The sequence below is a fragment of the Humulus lupulus genome, chromosome 5, assembly GCF_963169125.1.
Source record: "Humulus lupulus chromosome 5, drHumLupu1.1, whole genome shotgun sequence".
In the NCBI taxonomy this organism is placed as follows: domain Eukaryota; kingdom Viridiplantae; phylum Streptophyta; class Magnoliopsida; order Rosales; family Cannabaceae; genus Humulus; species Humulus lupulus.
In genome coordinates this window covers 7,898,804-7,926,231 of record NC_084797.1, presented here as the reverse complement: position 1 = coordinate 7,926,231, position 27,428 = coordinate 7,898,804, and the positions used below count along the sequence as shown (strand labels likewise).

The window sequence follows — 27,428 nt, the reverse complement described above, 5'->3', positions numbered from 1 at the left end:
TATTTAGGAGGATATTACTTTCCTTCATAATTATTTGCTATGTTTTGGTTTTCCATCTTTGAAGAAATTTATATATCATCAAATTGCTCTTCTCCTTGTTAAGTTTCAAAAAATTACAATTTATTGTTACTAAACATCTTTTTAGTCACAACAAATGTTATTGTTATTTATAATAGATTGTGCCTAAACTTATTATCTAAAATTATATTAATAATAATTTGTGATTAAATATTACTTTTAGTTTTAAAGTAAAATTTTGTTGTGATTTTTGTTTTCTTTTCTCATTTGAAATTTAATGATATTTAGTTTATAAAAAATTATATTCTAATTATTTTTCTTTTTGGTAGTGATTGATGGGCCTATGTTTAGTTTTGGGTAGGCTTGTTCTAACTGGGCCTAAGTGTTGGACCACGACCCATTTTTAGGCTGTACAATGCACACTTCATCAGAAATATATAATTTTCTTTTAGAAACTTACAACTATACACTTAATACGGAAAAAAATTCAAAAAATACAGTGAATTAAAGTATTTACATATATACGGTAGAAAGTTATATAGATATGTACTGAAGTTGTTAATCTGAAAAATACCTTAGCCTAAAACTAATTCTACATTAATTGAATATATATTACTCCAAGTCTCTACACAAAATTAAAAAAAAAAAATTATATTTTTTTAGACCCTGTGTTTTTTCTGATTACCTGTTTGGATCATGTGTTTTAAAAAATTCATTTTTAGATCTTATATTTTGTAAAATGGTTCAAATAGACCCTCAAACTCAATTTTGATGAACAAAAAATTGAATATAACACCATAGTTTTAAAGCAGAGTGATTTTATTTTTGTTCTAAATTGTTAGTTTGGTGAATTATTTGTGATTTCAGTTGAGAAAACTTTGATCAAAATCGGGTTTAAGGTTCTATTTGAATCATTTTACAAAATATAGGGTCCAAAAAGTAATTTGTCAAAACACAGGATTCAAACAGATAATGAGACAAAACATAGGGCCAAAAAATGTATAAACAAAGAAAATGAATTTTGTTTTTCAATAAAATATAATTACTAATGTTAATAAAAAAATGGGACATAGTAAGAAAAAAATCTTATAAATATATAATGATATGAATTTATTTGTTTTAATTAAATAAAAAAATTGATGAAATTAGTTATTTTCTCAATAAAAATAATAATTTAATGATGATTAGGATTAGGATTTTCTATTTGAATACTTATTTCTTTAACAAAATTAACTTAAATTTATAATAACCTTGATATCGGGCCCGACGCTGTGCTCTGGTTTCTCCATGGCGAGACGCAAGAAGAACAGCCAAAAGCCTGCTTCAGCTTCGACGGTGATAGCTTCTCCGGTGGTACAAGAGACGAGTGAGGTTAGTAGAACTGCGAAGGATCATGATGCACCAGAGGATATAGATGATGAGTTCAAAGATTCGATGGTGGATTTCCCAGACTTTGGTTCGCGAGATGCTTTAGATTCTGAAAGGGATCCGTCTGGTGTTTTGGGGACTAGAGCGATTGGGAAGGATAAGGGTGTTGGTGAGGATGATTTTCTGAGCCAAGCTAAAGATAAATGGTCCCAGTTTCGCTCCTTGCTGCCTAATCAGGGAGGGGCTAAACTTACTTTTGAGGAGCCAATTGTTAAGGAAGGGATTCGGATTGCCCAGGTGGATTTGGATGAGATTCAGGTTGAGACTTCTTTCTGGAACTCAGCTGTAGTGTGTATGGTGCTTGGGGCTAACCCACCATTTGCAATTTTTGAGGGATTTGTCAAAAGGATTTGGGGTAAACTAGGGATTGAGAGAATTTCTAGGCTTAATTCTAGTCTTACGCTTGTTAAGTTCCGTGATGAGGCCACAAGAGATTTGGTTTTAGAAGCTGGGGTTCTGCACTTTGATAGAAAACCAGTGATAGTGAAGCCTTGGTCAGCTGATTTGAATACTCTTAAGGCTGTGAAAACTGTCCCTGTGTGGATTAGATTGCCAGGACTGGGTTTGCAATATTGGGGTACAAAATTCTTAAGTGCTCTTGTGAGCACTACAGGGAACCCACTTCTGGTAGACAAAGTTACTAAGGAAAGGTCGATGATGCAATTTGTTAGAGTGTTAGTTGAAATTGAGATCGCTGAGGATCTCCCTAAATCTATTCAGTTCCTTAATGAGAAAGGGCAATTAATGGAACAGCTGCTGGAGTATGAGTGGCTCCCAACCCAGTGCAGAGGGTGTAAGGTGTTTGGTCATACAGTTAGTATGTGTAACAGGAAGCCTACTGAGGTTTGGAGGCAGAAAGGTCATACTGGAATAGTTGAGACTCAACGAGGTAACACAGAACAACAACCAGTTTCAGAAGAAATGAATGTTACTAGTGGAGAAAAGGTAGATGTCACGAAGGATGTAGATGATAAGGGATTAGATGCAGGTCAGGGGTTATCTCAGTCTCAGGCTCAAGTTAGGAATGCAGATCATACTGATGTTGCTCCCGATAGTAATGTTACTGTGACAGATAAGTTGGAATGGAGTGCTCCTAAAAGAGGAGGTGTTCTTAAGAGGGTTAATAGGAAGATTCAGAGCAACCTGAGAAACTCATATGGTGTTTTGCAGGATAAGGTAGTGGAGGTCACAAACTTGGGATTAGCTTCAACAAGTTTGTTTAATGGAGAGTCACAACATGCTTAGCTGGAATGTGAGAGGCATTAATTAAAGGGAGAAGCAGGTTTCTCTGAGTAAATTCTGTTTTGTGAATAAGATTGGTCTTGGAGCTTTTTTGGAGACCAAACTTTATGGTGAAAAAATTGGGAAAATGATGAGTACTTCTTTTAGAGGGTGCAATTACTACTCGGGTACTAATTCGGAGGGTCGTATTCTGGTTTTGTGGCTGCCTCAGGTGGTGACTGTTGAGATCCTAATGGAGAGTGACCAATTTGTTCACATACTTGTTAAAGGGATTAATTCTAGTAAAGTATTCTGTGTTACTTTCGTTTATGGAAGGAATACTACAGAGGGTAGATTTCCTCTATGGAGAGATCTTGCTGGGTTAAGTTTCCCTGTTAAACCTTGGGTTGTGATAGGGGATTTCAATGTTGTTTTTTAGGGTAATGATAGAGTGGGTGGCCGTATTATCACTGCTGTTGAGTTGGAGGATGCTCGTAATTGGAGGGCTTTGGGGTTAGTTGATGAGTTGCGTTCCTTGGGGTCTCATTTTACTTGGACTAATAATCAAGAAAATGATAATAGAATTTACTCTAAGCTGGATAGAGTTTTTAAAAATGAAGAATGGCTGGATTTGTACCCTCAAGCTGAAGCTTTGTTTAATTGGGACCTTCTGTCTGATCATTGCTACTGCATCATCAAAATGGGAGCTGCTAATAACAGTGGTCTTAAGCCTTTTAGATTTTTTAATATGTGGACTGAGCATAGGAGTTTTAATGACACTGTTTTACAGAGCTGGAATAAGCCTATTAAAGGGAGAGGGCTGGTGCGAATTGTCAGAAAATTGAGTAGACTTAAGGTTGTTCTTTGCAAGTTCAATAAACTTGTTGTGGGTGATGTGGCTATGCATTACAATCTGGCGAAGGAGAAGTTTCAAAATGCTCAAGGACTGCTTCAAAGAAATCCCCACTCGACTGAGTTGCAAAGGGAGGAAGCTCTGGCTGGTGCGTGTCTTGCTTATCATTCTAAAGCTTATGACAGTTTTTTGAGACAAAAAAGCAAGGTTGATTGGCTGCGATTTGGGGATGATAACACGAATTATTTTCATGAGTGTTTAAAGCAAAGGAGAGCCAATAATTACATTACTTTAGTGGTTTCGGAATCAGGTGAATTAATTGAGAAATTTGAAGATGTTGTGACGCATTTTGTTCATCATTTTCAGAAAATTATGGGCAGTAGTAGTAATGCTTCAGTTCCTGTTCAGTCCTCTTGTTTCAGACTTGGTCATTGCTTATCCCTGGAGCAGCAAGTTAAGCCTGTTAGACCTTTCACTAAGTAGGAAGTGAAGGATGCCTTATTTAGCATTAGCTCTATAAAAAGTTCGGGGTTGGATGGGTTCGGTTCTGGTTTTTTTAAAGCTATGTGGGGCAGCTTAGAAGCTGAAATTGCAGAGGCTGTTTTCGATTTCTTTGAGAGTGGTGTTTTTCCAGAGGAAGTTAATAAGGCTACCATTTGCTTGGTTCCTAAAGTTGAGACACCAACTAAGGCAGTTGATTATAGGCCTATAGCTTGTTGCAATGCTATATACAAGTGTATTTCAAAAATTCTCTGTGGGAGATTGGCCACTGTTCTGCCTAGTTTAATCCATCAAAACCAAGGAGCTTTTGTCAAAAACAGATTGTTGGCGCATAATATCCTTATTCTTCAAGATATTATAAAGGGTTATAATATGAAAAATTCTTCCCCTAGATGTGTGATGAAAATCGACTTGAGTAAAGCCTATGACATGTTTGATTGGGATTTTATGGAGACCATTCTTTCCGAGTACTGTTTTCCTAGCAAGTTTATTAAATGGATTATGGTGTGTTTGAAGGATCCCTCCTATTTGATTCTTATGAACGGTAGAATCCAAGGGGAGTTTAAAGGCAAAAAAGGTCTTAGACAAGGGGACCCATTATCTCCGTTGTTGTTTGTTTTAGCTATGGAGTACTGTACTAGGCTGTTAAGTCAAGCTTCTTTGGATAAGAGGTTTAGATTCCACCCGAAATGCAAATCTCTTAAGCTAGTCAATGTGTGTTTTGCTGATGATCTGGTCATTTTTTGTAAGGGAGTTTCTAATTCTGTTCAGATTTTGAGAGACAGCTTCACTGAATTCTATATGGCTTCGGGTTTGTCTGCTAATTTCCAGAAATCGCATGTGTTTTTTGGGGGTTTGGATGATAGAGAGACTCAACATTTGCTAGGGAAGATTCAGTTCACTGAAGGGAAATTTCCTCTCAAATACTTAGGGGTTCCTCTTCGAACAACTAAGTGGAGGGCTGGAGATTGTGCTATCATAATTACTAAGATTCAGCAAAAGCTTCATACTTGGGCCAGCCGTCATCTCTCATTTGCAGGGAGGGCTCAACTGGTTAATACGGTGCTTTTGAGCTTGAGATCGTTTTGGATGAGTATTTTTATGCTCCCTAAGAGTATTTCTAAGGAGATAGATCATTTATGTAGAAATTTTCTTTGGGGAGTTAAGGAAGGCAGTGTTAACCGAAGTAAATTACATTTCACTGCTTGGAGTCAAGTTTGTCTTCCGAAGTGTATGGGGGGTCTTGGCTTTAAGGAGGGCAGTTCTTGGAACAATGTTCTCCTAGCTAAGTTTGTTTGGGCTGTTTCTAGTAAGCAAGACATTCTTTGGGTGAAATGGGTGGACTCAGTCTATCTAAAGGGTCAAGATTTCTGGTCTTATTCTATTCCTCAAGATGTTAGTTGGTATTGGAGGAGACTAGTGAAATTGAGGTCAGTCTTCTCTGAAATCAGCTTAGCTGCGTCTGTGAAGGGTGATAAACTCTATTTGAAGTTGCTGTATTACAGTTTACTTAACAGGGAAAGAGTTGATTTTGCTGATGTGGTTTGGTGCTCTATGGCAGTCCCGAAGCATAGATTCATCTTGTGGCAAGCTTCTCTCGGCCATCTTCTTACTCGGGATAAGTTGCAGCAGTGTAACTTGGTGCTGCCTTCTTTACTGTGTCATGTTTGTGAATTGGAACAGGAAACTCATGCACACTTGTTTTTTGCCTGTCCCTTTTCTCAACAGATCAGGGATCATTTGTTGGATTGGTTGGGAAGGGATATCTGGCCGAGTACTTATGCTAATTGGTGTACCTAGATGTGTGGGAAGCTGAAAAGTCTGAAGCACCAGGTGTTGGCTGCTGCATTGGCAGCTGCTGTGTACATGGTTTGGAGAAATAGGAATCTTCGTGTGTTTGAGTTGAGATCTTTGGCTATTGGTCCTGTAATTCAGCTAATCAAGTTCAGTATTAGATCTAGACTAGCCAGGTTGCCTAAGCTGAAAGTTAGGACCAGTGAGATGGCGTTCTTAGAGGCTATTACTCAGTTGTAACTGTTTTTGTTTGGCTATTTGAGCTTGGTTTGTTTTCTTGCTGGTTTATTGCATTATTAGGTCCTGTGTGGTGGCGTTCTTAGAGGATTTTTCTCAGTTGTTTCTGTTTTTTTGTTGGGCTCTTTGAGCTTGGTTTGTAATCTTGCTGGTTTGTTCATTATATTCATATTTTCCATCAAAAAAAAAAACTTAAATTTGAAGTTATGAATAAAATCAATAAAAATTAACTAACTTGCAAAGTTTTTCAGCTAAAAAAATAATTCATGATACATATAATTACTATGAATTTAATGTCATTAAAAACATCTTTAATTTTTAACATTTTAAAATATAAATTCATACTTATTATAACATTTCTTGTTCATGTATTATTAGATCATTATCAAACAAGCATCAAGCACAAAAATAAATATTTTCTAATATATAAAGTAATAAAAACTTTGTAAGATAATAATTAAAAAGTCATTAAAATGGAAATAAGTTGTAACAAAAAATAAATATAAAAAAATGTATGGAAAATCAAATTATATATAAGTAGTTACAAAAATATGAACAAGCAATAACATAATTGTTGATAATAAATCCTATAAAATTTTGAAAGTATTACTAACCTAAGTTTACAAAATTGTTGGTAATTAATCTTATAATTGAACAATATATTTATAACATATGTTACAAAATTATTAGTGATTAGTTCAATAACCCTTTAAAATTATTAATAACTTATGTTTACAAAATTGTTAGCAACTAATCTAATCATAATTAACATTTTAGTAATCATTTGGTAACTCATCATTACAAGCTTAACTCATTGTTACCAAATTGGTAACTCATTGTTACAAACTTATAATTTATTGTTACGAAATTGGAAACTCGTTGTTATTAATTTGGAACTTATTTTTATGACCTCATAACTCATTGTTATAATATTAGTAACTCTTCCTTGTAAAAATATTTAAATTATATAAAGTTTATAGTAATACTTTTCTGTATAGTTACGAAGTTGTAACCAAAATTTACAGAAAAAATTTACTTTTCCATATTGTTACAATATTGTAACCAAAAGTTACGAAAATCCGCATATTTATATAATACAACTTAAAATTAAATATTTATTATATATAAAACACTGTATTAAATATGAAAAATGCAGTTACAAAGTAGTGAAATACAATATTTTAATTTTGTAAACAACTTTTACAAACTATTTTGTAACGAAAAAAAATTATTTTGTAATAAAGGTTTACAAAACTAATTTCACAATTAAAACTTTTACTTTTGTAATTAACATTTATAAAATAATTTATAAATTTATTTAACATAATTGTAACAAAGATTTACAAGACAATATTTTGTAAACAATTTTTACAATTTTGTAAATAATATTTACAAATGAATTATTGTAACAGATTACTACAGAACTAGAAAATAACATATAACAACCTTTTTTTTTCTACGAAAGTGAACCTTCAAGTTCGACCTCCTTCAAGTACATTAATCATTCATATTATATATATATATATACCAGCACTAATTTTTTGAACACATAATGTCCTATGCATACAATGAGATCATATTAATCTAAAATTTAAAAACTCCAATATAATTAGAAAAATCATGAAGCTAAAATAGAGGAAGTTCTAAACATGCAGTGTTTTATGTAATTAATCATTATATATATAACGGTTTTTAGTTATCTGGTTTATGATTAGGTTATGCTTTTTTTAAATCTTAAATATAAGTATATAAATATATATTTATATATATAGTAGGTATATAGTTTGTTAGAAGTATCTAAAAAGTTCTCGTAAGAAACAACTAATGATACATGGGTGGAGGAACCATATTATGGTAATTACTTTTGATTACCGTATATTTCAAATTTTTTTTTTCAATATTACCGTAACATATATAATTTTTCCTTATTTTACATATATATACAATTATTATAATTTTATTACATATTTATAAGAAGAAAAATTAATAATAAATGTACCCATTTTAAATACCTAATCTGTAAAGTAATAATTCTTTTAATTAAGGAAAGTGTAATTAATATTATTTAATTGTTGATAAAAAAGAAAAATAACAAATTAAATAGAATATGCATTTCAAATAAAAAAAAAATAAGTATGTACTCACACTTAAAATTCACAGTACGAATGAGCATTACTACAAGAAAAATACCCTACAACGACGACATATATTGCGACGACAGAGAAGTCGTCGCTGAAAGTAGGCAAATTCCACCAAATAATATTTTTTTTAAATTTATTTAAAATATTGAGCTACATCGACGTGATCAATGAAGAAATGTCCAGTCTCTCTAATTTCCTGACACCCTACAACGACGACATGTTGTATTTGTAAGGCGTTGGGGAAAAAAGAAGGGAAAACTGGACTGACCCTCCAAAATGTCTGGTCTATAGCGACGACTACCCCTCAAAAAAACGGAGGGAAAGTTGACCACCAATGGTTGTCTGTCAATTTTGTTCATCTATAGCGACGGCATAGCGCCCCAAAATTTTGGTGAAAACCTTACAGTTACTGTTTATAGCCAACAATCAGTTGTCAATTTTTGTTCTCTATAGCGTAGACATGTCGTCGCTATAGGGTCCGTGCTTGATAACTGAAGCGGTGCGTGTACTGTTTCCCTGTCTATAGTGACGACATAGGGTCCACGTATGGTAATTGAAACAATGTGTGTATTGTACAACAACGACTCATTTATACTCTATAGCAACGACATATTGTCGCTGTAGAATCAGGCGATATGTCTCCCAACCCGAGCCTTCTTCTTTATTTTTCTAGAAATTTGTTTGGTGAAAACCAGAGACGATCTGCCTCCGTCCGCTGCACCTCGTCTCTCCAACGTGTCCTAGTCCATTTTTTGCCAATTTCTTCCAAGTTTCGGTAGTCTAAACTCATTATCTTACTATTATAGCATTTAAAATGTATTTTTTTTTCTTAATATATGTGTGTATTTTGTATTTGGTGGAAATGAGTTTTTGACTTTTTTTTGTTTGTTTTCTTTTCATATTTAGGCATTTGATCATCATCCCGAGCCTTTGTCTTTGGATAATCCTCCAGCCCGAGCCTTGGGTAATTTTTTTAAAATATTTTATAATTGATTAATGGTTAAATTATATTTTTATTTGTGTAATTGGTTATTTTAGATAGTGTTGAATTTTATTTTTCATTTTAGATTTGTATTGTTAATTTAATTATATTTATGATTTTTAATTTTGTTAATTAATTTTTCAGTCAATGATTCAACACTTCAGTCAAACCATCATGACCTTTAATAACAACTTTCTCCAAATGCAACAATTTATGCAAGCTTCCAACCCGAACATCCAAGCCTCACAATTTCAACATGTGAACTTGGACATGAATATGATACAATCCATGATAGCAAACTTTCGAAGCTCGAGCCAATTTCCACCACAGCCACCATAAGAGCCCGACGACGACGACGATTTTGGGATTGATTTAGATGACATTTAGTTTGATTATGTTATGCTTTTAAATTTATTAATATTTTGTTTTGTTTTTTACATTTTGGAGACTATACTACTTACTTTTATACTAAGTTGAACTAATTATTTTGATTTTGATTTCATATTAATATAATTTCTGCTAAATATTATGTTATTAATATTAAATCATATTTTAATTAATAATTTTTTTATTTATATTTAATATTAATATTTATAATTGGTTTTATAATTAGGGTTTATTAATATCAATATTAAAATGATTTTTTAAAATAAAATCACCTATAGCGACGACATATCGTCGCAGTAGGGTACACGTAGAACACGAAATACTGAGAGATCGTGATCCTACTGCGAGCACATGTCGTCGTTGTAGGTCCGTGAACCCCCACCCTCTATTTTTTGAAATTCAAAATTTCAAAATTTTCAATGACCTACGGCGACAACATGTCGTCGCAATAGAATTGTTCAACCAAAAAAATGGATTTTCTGACTGACCTGTCTTCGTTGTGGCAAGCTCATATAGTAATTTCATTATTATACAACCCACTACACACCTCAAATGCAAGCTCAATGCAACCTCATGCAACCCAATGAGTTGCAAGTCAAGCCAAGCTTAATGCGACTCCATGCAACCTAAAACAACTTTAAAAATCTCATTTTCAAATATCATCCTTATACAACTTATGCAACCCACTGCAACCTCAAATGCAAGTCCATGCAATCTAAACCAACTTTAAAAATCTCAATGTAACCCCATGAAAACTTAAAAGTTTATATGCTAAATTCATCATTGTGCAACCCATTACAACCTAAAATGCAAGCACATGAAAATTAAAGCAACTTAAAAAAACTCAATTCAACCTCAATGCAACCATGACAATTAAAACTCATATGCAACTTCAAATGCAAACTCATCAACTTTAAAATATACCAGATATGTATATTTTTATCTTACTTCCTTATTATTACTTACAAATGCAATTTATATTAAAACAACACTAAGCAACAACCCAATAAGAAGGTTAAGTCAAAAACAAAAATAATTGACAGAATCCTTGGAAATAGCTAGGTAGATATCTATTTATCTCTATAATATTTGATAATAATGGACATAATTTAGAATTTTCCTATGACACCCATTTATAATAAAGATTCTTAAATTAATCTAAGTAATAATAACACAAATATATAATATATATGAGTATATCAAGGTAGTCTGATCATAATGTATAAAATCTAATAAATAATAAAGTTATGGGTCATGTATATGTCTTTATTCTTCCTTTCATGATGTGGTTCATTGTGCAATGAGGATGAAAATATGGCTAAATCACAGGGGGAAATTGTCACTTTAGACAACAATGCGACCTCGCTACCGGCGGAGGCAACAACAACTTTAGTAGGATTAGGCTTGTTGTGGTTTTAGGCGACGACGAAAGTTTTTGTGACACGTTGACGGTGGTGGAAGCAGCAACAGTTTTGGCAGGGGTTGGCCTTGTGTTATGGTTTTCGGTGATGACGCAAGTGATGGCTGTGGTGTTGACATGTTTGCAGTATGGGCGCTTAGTGAGTGTTGATACTCTGGAAGAGGCTCGCAGTTATGAGGAGAGATCATTGTTGAAGGACTGATTTGGCACAACTATACTGTTGAGGCAATCAACGCGGGAGAGAGAGAAGGAAGAAAATGTATAAAGGAAATAATAAAAATATGCACACCGTATATTTGAGGGAATACACTTATAAGAATGAAAAAGAAAAAAAAGACGTAAATGTGAAAAAGAAGTGAGAAAAAAACGTACAGTTGGTAATTTCCCTATTGTTTATTATTATTTGAAAGTTATAACAATGATATAAATTTAATAAAAATAATTAATAAATTCTATAAATAAAAGTAAATATATGTTACTTGTATCTAGTATATATATCTCTTATATATAAAAAGTATGTAGATGACGAAAATTCTCAGTTTTAACGGTTTGTTTTGTAAACTTTAATGTAATATTCTAAATATTTAACAGAATATACCTTTTAAAACTAACTTAAAAATATATTTTTATAAAATCAAATACTATAAAATATCATTATTATAATAATATTTAATACAAGACTACATATATAATAATTATATTAATATAATTTAAATTCAAATGTTATAAAATATCATTATTATAATAATATATAATGCATGAATAGATATTAAATAATTATATTAATATAAATTTAAATGTTATAAACTATTATTATGATAATCCTAATTTTTTACTAATTATTTTAATATGAATTCAAATATTATAAAATATTATTATTATTATAATAATATTTAATACAAAACTATATATTTAATACTTATATCAATATATATTTAAATATTATAAAATATAATAATAATAATATATAATACATAATCTTAATTTTTATTAAAAAAATATTATTTGTGTTTAAAAAGGTTACATTATATATATTTTAAAAAAATCATAAATAATGTTTTGATTTAATTTTTCATTTAATATGTTTATGTTATTCTTTTATTCATAACATTGTTTATTTATTTGAAATTTATATGACAATGATACAAATTAAATAAATATAATTGTTACACCCAGATTTCTGTAATGACCCACTAATCTAGACTATTTGGACCATTAACGAATCTATACATAAAACTTACATTTTTGCGGAAATATCATAAAAATAAGTAGGATATGGGTACCCATCGTCTTTAAAACAAAAAAAACAACTTAAAGTAAAAAGGGTTACATAGAAAATGCGGAAAATACATTTGAAACCATAAAAACATAAAGAAGACTACATCCTCGAATCGAATAACGCTCAGCCCCTTGACTCCATTCACCATCGATACACATCCTCTAAGCGTCACGAATCTTTCCGCCTCTAAAGCTTATTTCCTGCACATAAACAGAAAGGAATGAGCCTAATGCCCAGCAAGGAAAATCTAACACATAGTCATAAACATAAACATAATTTCATAATAACGTAAAGACATATCATAACACATAATACACTTATTATAATGGCCATTATTACTTGGGGTCCCATAGACTAAACAAGCTTATGCCCATGAGATTAGTGGGGTCCTACCAGCTAAATAGGCTTATGCCCACAATCTTTTTGGGGTCTTGTTAGTCAAATAGGGCATATGCCCAAGCCTACAACAAACACATGCATAACATATTCATAACATATTCATAACATATCATAACATAACACATAAGATAACATAAACATAAAACATATAGATTCTAGCCTATTTTCCTTACCAAAGTTACCGGGACTATGGACTGAGTTGGGACCTTTGGAACACTCCTAAAACCATAAGAAATAGTGAGTCTAAAGAAAGGAGATGAAATGGAAGAGATGGAAAGACTAAACCATAGAAAACATACTTACCGACTTATATGCTTAAGAGCTTGGATTCCCTAACCAAAATAAGAATGAGGTTAGGGGACTGAGTAGAAGGTTTTGAGAAAGGAAATAGCATGAAATAAATGAAATAGAGTTTTGGTTTTACCTCAAAGATTTGCAAGATCAATCTAACTTCCACCGAAATACTATTGCACTCACTTCCCAAAGTGTTTGATAAGCTTATGATGTTTAAGCTTATAGTTTTTCCCCAAACCAGGTGTTTACACTCTCACACTCACTTAACACTAGCAGCTTCTGAACTTAGAGCAAATGGTGAATAATGGCTGGGTACTAGGTCCTATTTATAGAGTTTGGGAATGAAAATATCTTGATTTTACTTGAATAAAAATAATGGCTTTTTAGATGAAAATCATTTGAATAATCGTTCAGCAGAGGCTGAAGACTTGTTCAAAAGATGCTGGACTGTTGAAGGAGTTTGAATGGCTGAAAGGAAATGAATTCAAAAGAGTTTGAAAACATGCTGGTGGAGGCGATATATCGCCCCCTATAGGCGATATATCGCCTGGACCTTTGTTCCCGAGGCGACCGTGCATCGATTCGTGTTTTCCGTATCTACGTGCTGCGATATATCGGCATACGCTGAATATTTAAACACGAATTTACACATTTTTAGCTAAGTTTGAATGGAGTAAACAGCCTTGACTAAGCCCTCAACGTTCTCAAAGCTGCTGACTGACCCTATAACATTCAAACTTTGCCCTTATTTAATTTAATCCTCAAAAATACTTAATCCTTAATTACCATTCATAACATGTGCTTAAAATCCTATTGGTTGATGTCTAAACCTGATAATATAATAATATAATCCTTAATATCAGTCACATTAATCAAACCTTAGGTTAACTTAATATTCTTAAACTATAGATTAAACTTAGAAAATCTATAAGTACTACTATGAGTGTCCAAATAATTCCCGGTCTGAACCAAAAATCCATAGTAACAAAGATAACACTAAACATACTATCATACTATTATCTATCTTAGCTAAGTAAAGTTCTTGGACTCTACAATTTCGAGCCTTGAGAATTGTGATATCGAAAACTGGATTCGACAGGTGTGAACTCGTAACTAGAATATGTGTTTGCAACCTAGGCACCGAACCTACAAAGCAGGTGGCAACCTCGAAGATGGGTCGCCTCGAAGTTCTCACAAGCTCGAAAGACAGACATCGGAGTACGTCTACTCTCGGGTGGCCTTGGACCAGGAGTTCCGAACCTGACATAAATAATGAGCTCGAAATCGCGTGACCTCGGGGAAAATATTACAACTCGAAAGTCACTCAGAGACCTGGGATGGCACGACGCTGACGAGGTAGATTGCTGACTTCGAACATCTTAATGAGTCACTTGGAGAGACGCAATCTACATTTTGTTAGAGAATATATATTATTGCTCAATGGAAAAGTGGAAAAACCAAAAATACAACTCTATGCAAAAATACAATGGACAAGATAATATTGATTAAATAAACATTACAACTCAATTGCTCAAAATACAAGTAAATAGAGATATGTAGAAGAATAAGATTACAAACTCAATTGCTCAAAATACGAGTAAATAGAAATATGTAGAAGAATAAGATTACAAACTCAATACTATAACAATACAAGTAAATAAGAAAGAACAAGAGGAACAAAAGAATGAAAACACAAACAAACTCTCACACAACCAAAGTGTAGAGTAGTGGGGATCACCAACTTGAACAAGGTTCAAGACCTTTGTCCAAAAGCTTATTTCCCCCTATTCTCTAAGCACTAAGGGATCTCTCTAGGAAATAACTCTCTGGAATTATCAAGCCTTTTGGTGTATTTTTCAGCCAAGTGCTTTGTGGATGAAAAATGGTGTGTCTTACAAGTGAGCATTAGGCTCCTATTTATAGAGTTTGAGATACCCCTTTGAATTTCAAATTCCACCAACCCCCATGGCTGTTACCAATGATAAATTGGGTGTTTTATGGAATTAAAATAGAGATTTGGGAGTTACTTGGCTGTTAGAAACGTTCAAAATTGGATAAAAACCGACTTAGTATGAATCTGTCAGCCACTAGCGCTGCGGCGCTAGTTTCAAGCGCTGCGGCCCTTGGTCAGTTTCAGCAACCAATTTTTTTAGTTTTTTCCAAAACGTTCCAATTTATTCCCACTTGATTTTGTAACTTCCATACACAATATGGGAGTTAAAATCACATCTCTATCAGCCATTTCTCATATGGCTTTATGAAATCCAATCTCAAATGTGTAACATATAATATACACATTATTGGGTAATATTTGGGAGTTACAAATTTGTAACTGATTTTGTAACTCCAAAATATGTCACATTTGGACACACACATGTGTCCAATTTTGTGACTCTCAATAATATGTTACAAGGTGTGACAAATCACATTTGTGTGACAAATCACATTTTGTCACATTATTTTATCTAATATTATATTATATGAAATAATATAACACATTTATTGTTGTAACATCCCTATAATAAAGGGATATTTATTATTCAGTTATGCGCCCCCTGGTCTTCAGGGGACGTTTCCCTGTATATAGGAGTTACAGGCTTTTAAAGCCATTAAATTTATTGATGTAAAGGATAACTTCCCAGAGACGTGTGGGATAGTATTCTGAGACTTCCTCTATAAATAGAGGAGTCATGCACCTTTGTAAAGGACCGAAATTTTGTGAGCTTGAGAGAAACTCTGGAGAATTCGTTCTTGAAGAAATCATCCTAAGTTCTAATAACAAAGACTCGTGGACTAGGCAGAGTTAACTGCTGAACCACATAAAAAATCCTACTTGTTTTATTGTATTTTTCTGGCCATAACTATTTATTGTTTACGCGCTCTATATTCACTGTTGACGAAAAACGGCGTCAACAATAATTAATAAATTCTATAAATAAAATTAAGCAAATGTGCATCGCACATTGATTGTATCTAGTATATATATCTATTCTATATAAAAAGTGTGTAGAAAATGAAAATTATTGGTTTTAACGGTTTTTTTTTTGTAAGTTTAACGAAATATTCTTAATATTTAACATAATATAAGACATTTGACAAGGTAACAGGTTGAACAGAGGTAGAAAAGGTATTCTTTGAATCTTGTCATCAGCATCAACATCAGCATCAGCATCAGCATCAACATCAGCATCAGCATCAGCATCAACATCATCATCATCATCCTTTTTTTTTCCTTGTTGATGAATTCTTATATCATATCGAAGCGTATCAATCTTCTTTCTCACAAGGATATTAAACACAGTTTTAGCCGTGTTCTTCACAGAAAAGGGCTGACGAGTCATATCTTCAAACACAATCTTTCCTTTATTTTTCCAAGAAAAGATTTGCAAGCTTACATGTTTGCCAGTCTTGCAGTACACTACAAAGGTCTCACAATTATTCTTAGAAAGGTGGTTGTAACACCCTGGTTACCCCAGAACCGTTATGGTGAGTTGACTCGCTACCCGAGTCCTTTGGTTAAAAACGTGTTCTAAGTGTTATTAACAGGCTAAGGTGAAAATCAATAAAAAGAAAGGATATGTTTTACTTAATACATAAAACTGTTCATGGGCCCACAAGAACATTTACAAGTTATTTACAACTCAAAAAGGTCATTACTGTTTCAAAATTACAAACCCGCCGACCTAAGCGGCAAAAATAGGGTAAACCCTCTAGTTCCTCTGAGTAATCATTGGCCGTGGTGGTCAAGCGGACGCATATGTACACATCACCACCTAAGCTCTCCACTCAAGGCTGGGTGAGCTTCTCTTTCCCTTTACATGCACCACATAGCACCCATGAGTTAAAGCCCAGCAAGAAAACACAACATTGTATAACCATACTGAGTGACTGACAAGCAAGTCACTAATTTAATCAGAAGAGTGGCTGCTGGGTAAGACACTAGCCTCAAATAGATGAGAGACTGATGGGTAAGTCTCTATCTTAACAGATGAGTGACTGATGGGTAAGTCACACAAGCGCTTATAATGTTCATCGAACTTGAGGTCGGTCCGGCATTAATGCTCTTTGAGTCATCCAATGCAGATATCGATTAGATCTAATCTTTATTGGCTTGCGTGGAACACACTAAGGCCGTCTTGACTAATGAGTTAGCACTATGTGACCAGTGACCAGTGCCCAGTACCACTGCCGAACCTGACTAATAAGTCACAGCTTCATAGTTGATACTGGCACCTTTGCCAAATCTGACTAATGAGTCAGTACCATGCACAAGTGAGCAAGATTTGCTAAGCATTCAATAATCAATCCATGTCCACATTTAAACATTCAACACGCCTCATGAATTACCGTGCATGTCACATATGGGGTGCAGTTTTCTTACCTCTGGTTCGAGCTAGAATGAATAAAAGAACGACCCTTGAGAACGATCAACCTTTTGGTCCTTTAGCGGTTACTTGGTCATAAACAATTATGGGATTCCATCAATAAAATTAATAACAAAGGGTTCCCAAACCAAAACCTAGCCTCCGAGACATCAAACACTACTAAACCGGGTAGTAGGATCGACCCCGAGGCCTAAGGCTAGCATCCCCGAGCCAAAAAGCCATTTCTTGCCAAAAAGCCACTAAGGGCCGCGACCCTCCTTGGCCATGCTGCGGTCCACCCCTCAAATAGAGGCGGCCTCCATCAGCATCCTTCAAGGGCCGCGACCCTCCTTGGCCATGCCGCGGCCCAACCTCCAGTTCAGCCAAAATCCCTGTTTTTCTTCCCTTGCGATTTCTCTTGGAACCAACCTTTCAAACCAAGCTTAAACACCACTCAAACCTCCAATACAACCCCTAAACTTGATCTATAACACTCCCTCATCAAAACCCAAGTGAAACCCCAACCAAAACTTCCATCAATTCCAACTATCCACAACAAGATCACAAGCTGAAAACTAACATCAAAACAGAGTATACCAGAAAACTAATGGCTGGAAACTTACCTCAAACTCAGGTTGTGATGCTCTTCAATGGTAGAACACTCTCCTAAACTCTCAAGGTCTACTTCCCAAGCTTGAATCCTCAACAAGAGCTCAAAAATCACAAAGGAAGTGGAGAAAGGAGAAGGTACGGGTAAGCTCAAGAACTTGCTCTGTTTTTCTCTCTACTTCACATTATAAAGGAGTTTATATCTATCCTAGGGGTAAAAAGACCATTATACCCCTAGGTCAATTATGGGTTTCTAAAGGCTCCCAAGGGCATATTTGTCCTTTCCAACCTATCTCGTTAATCATAATTAACGCTCTCCAATTCCCGCTATTCTCAATAACCCCAAACACCAAAAATTCATATCCCGTTGCTCTTTAATGCCCGGTAACGCTCTAATCATTAAAATCACCCCGAGACTCCTCCCGAGCCTCGAACTTAAACCTGTTATGACCAGACCGCTAATTAACATACCATGGTCGTCTCATGCCGAATGGCTCGAAAAAACCCGCATTATAATGTGGTCTCAACATATATCACCGACATGCATACAAATATACAATTTACCCTCAACGGGCCAAATTACTATCACACCCCTGTAATTAAAAATATGGAATCACATGCATGCGCTTAACATCATATTATAATATAATCCACATATACATGCATTTTATCAATTAATGGCATAATTAAACAAGTATGGCCCTCCCAGCCTACTATTCCCGCCATTAAACCACATCGGAGAATTCGGGGCATTACAGTGGTAATTGCCGAAACCCTCGTCGGAGTTTAAGATATCGGTGGCGCGTTGGACGACGTCATCTGGGGAGTAGATGCATGAGCTAGTGGAGCATGTTCCTGATCTATTGAAGAAAAACCTCGAAGATGAGACACAATAGTCAAAGAGATAGAGACTGTGGCCGTTGAGGAAGCAGTCAAGGCAAGACTTGACCACTCCTCAGTCCTTCATTGGAGCGTAGTTTCAGTCTCGACAGCTGGTGATATGGTTTGGTGATTTGGAGAAGTCAGGCTTTGTGAAATGAATCACTCTATTATGCACGTAGCAAATAATGCATTGATTAGCATTATATTATTTGATTTATAGAATATCTTCCCGAAATATGTGGGAACGAATTCTGTAACCTTCTCTATAAATAGAGAAGGAAGCTCCATTTGTAAAGGACCGAAATTCTGAGATCTTGAGAGAATACTCTGGGCAATTATTCTATGAAAGTTTCCAGAAGACTCCCAAGTGTTATTAACACAGACTCGTAGACTAGGCATATCTTAACTACTGAACCACGTAAAAAGATCTTGTTTTCATCTTTTTATTTTATTTCCCTTGTTATAATTTTGTTTAATTGCTCTCCTCTTTAAGTTGACGAAAAACGGCGTCAACATATTGTTCTAAAAGTTAAATAATACATATTTTTATAAATATATTTACATAATTTAGTTATTTTTTAATTATGATTCTTGTTCTTTTAATTTTGACTTTGGCGATAGTTTATAATTGTCGATATTGGACTTTTATCAACTGTCGGCATTGCAATCAATAGCGACATTTTATAACTGTCGGCATTGGCCTTAAATTTACTGTCGCTGTTGGGGTTAATAGCGACAATTTTTAACTGTCGGCATTGACCGTAAATTAACTGCCGACGTTGGAGTCAATAGCGAAAGTTTTATTTCAATATTATATTACTTTTTTCCTAAATAATTGTTATTAGTTTTAAAAGAAAAAAAATAAAATCAATACTATAACATTATAATAAGTATCATTAATGAATTTTAATTTAAAAAAAACTTTTTTATTATTAAATATATAATAACTAATTGAATTAATAATTAATCCAATAGTGTGTCGGCATTGTCTTATCAAAAAATTAATATTATTTTAAACATACATATTAAAAAAATTATAACTAAAATTTTACAATATTTAATCAATAAAACAACTCGTTTTTAACTAATACAAATATTATAAATATGTTAATTTAACTATATTATTTTTATATGATAACTGTTGACCCTTGTTTTGGTCAACTGACACGGAGTCAAAATACTTGATGTGGATGAATATGTTGGAATGAATATAATGACAAAAACAGTAAAGCACACAAGAATTTATAGTGGTTCGGCCCCAGAAGCTGGTAATAACCTACGTCCACTTGAGCTATTATTGATATGAGATCTCAAAGGAGTGATCTAAGAACTAGGGTTCTCCGAGTTTCACAGACCTGAGAGAGATAAACAGTACACTCGTTAATCTAATAGCCAAAAGTCCCTTCCTTGAGCTATCTCTTTCTATTTATAGGCTCAAGGGGGATTACATCAATTTGTTACAGATATTCTCTCCTAATTAATCGGATAATCAGGAATCATAGGAGATAATCTCGAGATTGACTTTGATTCACCCAAGATCATATTGAAATATGCGGAGTATATGACCATGCTGGTCGTAAGAAAAACTCAACCGCCGCGCCTGTAATGTCTTACTGGTCGAAACTCTAACAGAACTTTGCTAGGTGTCAACCATGTGTTAAGAAATCGCCTGCCACGTCATTCGTGCCTGTTTTTTGGATAACATTTGCCCCCCAAGTTTATTTATTACGACCAACAACAAATAAACTTTAAGGAAACGATCCTTCGATTACCCCACCAGATCTGTCAGAGGAGTTCGTGCATCCTTGGGAAAAGTAACCTACCCCTGTCCAATCACGGCTATCACCCTTCCCCATGCTTTGAAAAGAGGAAACTGATGATTACTTCCTCTTTCATGTCACGGACAAAAAATATATATAGCCTTCTCATAGTTTTATTTTCCTTTTTATGCAAGTTATTTCTCCTTCAAGAAACCCTAAAACCAGAACCTTCAATCTCTCCGAAGGTCATCTTTTAGCGTTTCAAGAACCAGCCGTGCGTTCATCTTTTCCTGAAGCTCTTCCAAATCTCCACGACCTTTGCTTTGGTAAGTTTCAGAACCTTTATGTTCTTTTATCTTTGCTGTGCATGCTTCAGTGTTTCTGGGTTGAGATGCATGAAGGTAGGGGATTTACTGGGTGAAAGTAGATAGGATGATGTTTCTCTGCTATTTAGAAGTTACGAGTTAGTTTGATAGTTGAGATCACAAATTTAGGACGTAAAACCGAAGTAAAGATTCGATTTTTATGCTGGTTGAAAAACTGAGTTTTTCCCGCCCTTAAAGGAGTTTAAAAAGATTTTAAAAAAAGCTTTTTACTTTCACTTTTTGATCTGCCTTTCAAACTGTTCATGTGAAAAAATTAGTTTTTTTGTTAGAATGCTGTTGTATAAAAGTTTGACTTTTATACACGACCAGCGTTATTCTAAAAAAATTTCTAAATTATTCATCCTCAGCTCCCCATTCTTCTGTTCACAGATTTTAATGCCAGATTTGTGGGGAGGTGAGCGGCCAATCGACGACGATCTTCTTGCACAACTGATTGAAGGCGAAGAACAACCGGCCCATCGCGTTCACGCGATTCCATTTTCCAGAGTTTCTTCTTCTATACCTCAACCATCACCACCTCAAATGGCCCGCTCTAAATCTCCAGGCAAGAAGAAACTGAACCCTAAAAGCAATCCAAATCCACCTGCCCAGCCTGATTCGCAGGCTAGGGTTCCCTCGACTAGTGGTCGAGAAAACATTGTCCCTGACCCTTGCATTCAGGCCAGGGCTCGCCCTCGGCATTCAAACCTTCCTGATGTCGAGTGGTATCTTTCTCCCACTAGCCAGGTGACTCCCCGGATGCTTTCCAATTACCTTAGGAAGTATCCTCTTACCGGGGTCAATCTCAAGATCCCAACTGCTGACTAGAGAGCTAATCTGCTTGGGGGCGTCTACAGCGCTTGGTCAAGGTACCACATAGAGACGGGGGCTACCCTTCCTCTACATCCATTTTATCAGGGGGTGGCAAACTACTTTGGTGTTGCCCCCTTTCAAATTACCCCAAACGGATATAGAATGCTGGCCGCACTCTATATCCTTTATAAACTCAAAAAATGGCCAGAGCCCACCCCTCACGAGGTCAACTTCCTTTTTGACCTTAAGTCCAACCCTCAACAATACGGGACAGGCTTTTTTCATCTTTGTCACCAGGAAACAAACCGCACGTTCCTGAGTGACACTACCCATATATCCAACGTTGGGAAATACAACCAGGAGTATTTCCTCACGCCAGACATGACTGCGAACAACTTGGCCTTCGCTCGAGGAGGTAAATGTCCCTTTTCACTGGTCGTTACTTTTCCTTAGAAAGTTCTTTTGCACTTCTCTAAAGTATCTTGTGCCTTTCAGGACCATGGTTACGCCCGAACCCAACACCAGACATGGTGTTGAGGTCCAACGCACTGGCCAGGATGGCAGACACTGAAAAAAGCATTAAGTCCCTGGTCACTGATGAAAACCTGAGGCTATCTGGCCTCCTGGCTCCTCGTTAGGAAATGAGGGAACCCGTGGTGGCAGATGCCACTGCCGAGGGGCATCCTGAGCAGCAACCCCCAGCGTCCCCTCCTCGAAGGAGACCGACTAGGGTTACGATCAGGGAACCGACTGGCGCCCCCTCAGCAGAAAGGCCTTCTGACCCCCAAGGGAAGGGGAAACAAAAGGTTGCAGAAGTTGTCGTAGACTTGGATGAGTCTTCAGACGAAAGCGGTACTGTTATTTCGCTTTTAAATAGCTTGCCAATTCCCTGTCACTTGTTTGACGGGGACGACAATTTTACTTATACTCCAAATTTAGGGCCAGACTTCTTCGTGCCAGAGAGTGAGTGTATGACTAATAGAGTCAGTAGTGTAGCGGCAAGTAGTTGTAGCTCGGGTATTGAACTTTGTGATTTCCTTTACCTCCTTTCTGATATGCCATGATTTTTTATCTATTTCTGTCTTACTGTCTGCATGCTTATCTTTTTCTGCAGAGATGACTTCCCCCAATGTTTTCGACTTATATCAGACTCAAGAGGAAGAGGAGGTCCCCCTGGTCCAACGGAAGAAATCGACTAGGAGACACGATGGCGAATCAAGAACCCTCGGCCAAGAAGGGTCGAGCAGCTGATCCTCCTAAGAATGGGCCCTCTGGCCAACCTTCTGCTCAAACAACCGCCTCTGCTGAGAAGGAGGCAGCACCTGCCACCACCAACCCTCCGCCTGCGGCTAAAAAAGAATAGGCCCAACAAGTCAAACTTCCTGGGTCCTGACTCTCGAGCCGTTCCCTACGATCAGCTAAAGATTTCCTTGCTCACATCCTGAAGCATGACCGTTGCAGGGAAGCAATGGCTGAAGTTGAGAGCATGGGGGTCGACCAGATCCTTAACAGGGCTCTCAACGAAGTGGCCAGTGTAAGTACTCTTTCTCTTGGCTTTTATCTTTCCTTCTTGTAATATAGCCTAACTTTTATCCTTTGACTGCAAGCCATGCTGACAATGACCGCTGCTCGTACTCGTGTTAGCGCTAGCATCGAGCAGTCTCGGGCAAAGGTCATCGAGGAGCTTTGGGCTGCAGAGGCTAGGCATGCTAGGGAGTTGGAGGTGGTCACCCAGCAGAAGGATGCTCTGGTGGCAGAACTAGCTGAGAAGCAAGCTTCTCAGAAAACTATGAGGAAGCAAAGGGATGACTACCTGGAGTCCAGCCGAATCCAATGGCATGAAGTCAAGAAACTTAGGGAGGAGCATCTCGCTAAGGACATGACCATTGATGTTCTCAAAAGCCAGGTGGAATAGCTCAAGCTCACTAATGCCAAGGACCTGGAGAGGTACAAGAACGCGACACTTCGGTGTTTCTATGATTTTTGGAAACACAACCAAGGTGCCGACTTCAGTTACCTCCCAGAAGACGCCAGGAATGCCGAGTTAACCCGTTGTACTGCTCAATTGGCTACCGAAGAGAGAGCTATAATCCCTGCTTCCCTAAGCATTCAGCCAGCTGCCGGAGCGGAGGGAGGAGAAATCGTTGGGGACGTTGTAACGACCCAAATTTGCTAATAAGGCTTAAGGGCCTTGATTAGTGTACCTGGAGGGCATAATGGGAATTATGTGTGACTTTAATGATTAAGATGCATGATTATGATTTAAAACATGTTATATGACTATTTGAATAATTGAGATGCATGACTATGTGTATTAGTATGCATGTAGGCCCTGATTTGGTTAGAAGGGCATAATCGTAATCTTGGCCATTATGGGCACAACTACTTTGATATATGTGGAAATTGTCGAGACCACATTATTATGTGGATGTATCTGTGATCTGTGACTCGAGACGATCTTAGTGAGCAAAGTAGCGAAAAAGTCATGGCGGGGATTTATACCCGGCTCGGGGTGAGCTCAGGGGTATAAATGGAAATTTAGTGAGTATACTGGAGTCTATCTTGACATTGAGGAATATTATTGGTGATTAATTAGGTATCGGGAGTTAAGCGGGAAATATTAGAGACACTCGAGGAGTTAGCGGGAATTGGGTAAAATGACTAGAATGCCCTTAAGTGGATTAAAGGGTTAGAAATAAAGGGGAGGGCATTGAGGTCATTTGGCTTTCTATAGGGGGGAGATTACTGAAGCTTTATGTTAGTGGGAATTGTAGAAAGTTATAGAAGTCTGAAAGAAAGGAAGGAAAAGAAAAGAGGGAAAAAGAAAGGGAGAAAACAAAGAGAGTTTTCTAAGGTTGATTTACATTTCCTTCATCAGTTTCTTGAGGATTTTTGGAGCAAAGTCCAGAGGAGGGCAGGGTTAGACTAAGCATCAAGGATCCTAAGCTAGGTATGAGGAATTGGCAGGGGATTAGCAAGAACTCACCAACACTTGAGGTAAAATTCTGTAAGTTCCTTCAGTTCTGGTTTTGGTGTTTAGCAAAGATATCTAAGCTGTGTTGATGGGGAATTCTAGGGAAGTTGGAGCCAAGGGTTGTGGAGAAGCAAGTCAAGGAGGTCTAGAGACAACTTGGGGTCAAAGTTCCATCAAAGGTATAAATTCTAAGCTCTAACTTTGATGTTCAACTGGTTTTCTGCTGAGTTTTAATGTCTAGAAGTGGCTATGGTGAATTTTGAGTTTGGGGATGTATGTGCTTGAGTTCTAGGTATTTGGGGTGCTTGGGATGAGTTGAGTATGATCATAAGTTTGTTTTTGAGTTTGGGAAAGATTTGGAGTAGTTTTGGTTGAGGTTGGTTCGAGGAAATCGCAGGAAGGGAAAACTGGTGTTTGCCTGTCTGTGACTAGCGCTATAGCGCTAGCCTTTGGGCGCTGTAGCGCTAGGCCAAGCTTGCTGAGTGGATTTTGCTTCTGTTTGTAGCGCTGTAGCGCCCTCCCATGAGCGCTGTAGCGCTACCCTGTCTTCTGAAGGGGATTTTAGGGTTATTTGCAAGGGTTTTTGACCGAGGGTTTGTGGTTTGATTCCACCACCTTGTTTGGTGGAACTAGGACTTCCTGGGGGCTCGGGATTGGTCCCGAGGCTAGATTTTGGACTTGAGGATTGATGATGACTTTGGCCTATGGTGTGTTTATGTGAGCGTTAGGGCTCGAGGGGGATCGTGCTCAAGGAGTCGAGGGATCAAAGCTAGTGAATTAAAAGGTAAGAAAACTGCACCCGGTTATATGTTTGTGATGGGACTAAGTGCTCCCGATATTTGCATCGTGTAAATGATGGTATTATGCCATGGGACATGTAAAAGCGGCCTAAGAGTGCCGTACATAATATTTGCGCACAGGGCGCGGCTTGGCCACTGGTAGCCGAGGACAGCTTAATATTCACTGAGCTCGGTTTAAGCGAGCCGGAGTCAGTGGGATAATGGAGGGAGCAGCCTGAGAGCGCTAGCCCTAGTTATCATTTGTGCAGTGATATATGATATGAGTTGATATGTTTAGTATGTTGAATACTTGATTATAATGAATGATTATATGATTGAGAACTTGTGATGCAACGTGAGATATTGATTTGTCTGTTGACTGCTTATGCTCTGTTGTTGTGTTTTCTTGCTGGGCCTTGGCTCACGGGTGCTACGTGGTGCAGGTAAAGGCAAAGGCAGATTTGACCAAGCCTGAGATGGAGGGCTTCGGGGTGGAATGTACATAGCCAGCTGCTCGATCACCATGGTCGAGGAGTGGATCAGGACAGGGATTGTCTAACTGTTCGTTTTGCCTTAATATGGCTTGTTATTGTATCTTAACTTTATGAATTTTGTCTACAGTCTTTAAACTTGATACTTTTGGGGATCCCGTGTAAACAAGAAATGCTTCTCAATGAATATGTGGCTTTTGAGACCAAAACATTTTTAACCCTAGTTCCTTTACAATTTCGATGACACGCTTTCAATAAAATGACTTGATTAGCAAGTCTGGCACTTTATAAACACACATTGTAACGGTCTTGGCTATCCAGGGCGTTACAGACGTAGTCGACCAGAGTGCTGAACAAGATCCTCCTGGTCCTAATGCTCCTTGAAGTTTTTATTCTTTTACTTTACTTTGTTTTTAATTACACGACCCACGGGTCGTGATGTAAAGGCTAAATTTTATTTTTAATTTTGCTGCATGGGCAACATATTTTCCTTTTACTTTGAACAATTGCATCCAAGCAGTACTGCTTGTGGTGTAAGAGAATTCCTTTTGATATTATAATATTTCTGCTTATTATAACATCTGTTCGCATGGCCGAACCGTTGCTCTGATACCAACTGTAATGACCCAACTACTCTAGACTTTGGACCATTAACAAAAACTATACATAGACACTAATCTTTAATAAAACTTACAAGTGAAATAATCGTTACTTTATTAAAGACTTGAAAAAAAACAAATGTTAACTTACATAAAACTTAAAGTAGGATATGAGATCCCATTGTTTTAAAAGAAAAACATAACATAATTGTAAATAAAATTGATTACATAATAAAGTGCAGAAAAATACATATAAAACCATAAGTAAAGAAACTTCATCCTCAAATCGAACTCTCGGTCCTTTGATTCCATTCCGCCTCAATACACATTCCCAAGCTTCCAAGAACCTTTCCCGCCACCAAAGCTATTTTCCTGCACATATAAACATAAAAGGAGTGAGTCTAATGCCCAGCAAGGAAAATCTAACACACAAATCATATACATAAAATTCATAATGTAACATAAAAATATCATAAAAATATGTCACATACATACTATAATGGCCATTATTACTTGGGGTCCCTTAAACAAACAAGTCATATGCCCATTAGATTTGTGGGGCTTGCTAGCTAAGCAAGTCATATGCCCATAAATTTATTGGGGTTTGTTAGTTATATAGGTCATATGCCCAAGTCTACAAACATACATAACATCACATAAATCATAGGTTAATCATAGCACATATATTATAAGATAACACATAATATAACATATAGAATCCTATCCTATTTTCCTTACCAAAAATACTGGGATATGAGAACAGTTTTGGGACTTTGGAACACTCCTAAAACCCATAAATGGAAAGGTGAGTATACTAAAGAGAATGAGATGAAAAGAA

At 36.2% G+C, this 27,428-nt stretch overlaps 1 protein-coding gene across 1 annotated transcript; it reads left to right on the top strand.

Moving 5' to 3' along the window:
* The first annotated feature begins 1,305 nt into the window (after positions 1–1,305).
* On the top strand, positions 1,306–4,003 carry LOC133778793 (uncharacterized). Its single transcript, XM_062218817.1, has 3 exons — positions 1,306–2,622; positions 2,762–2,974; positions 3,107–4,003. Exons 1-3 carry the CDS (start codon positions 1,306–1,308, stop codon positions 4,001–4,003), a joined length of 2,427 nt encoding a protein of 808 aa, XP_062074801.1.
* The last annotated feature ends 23,425 nt before the right edge of the window (positions 4,004–27,428 follow it).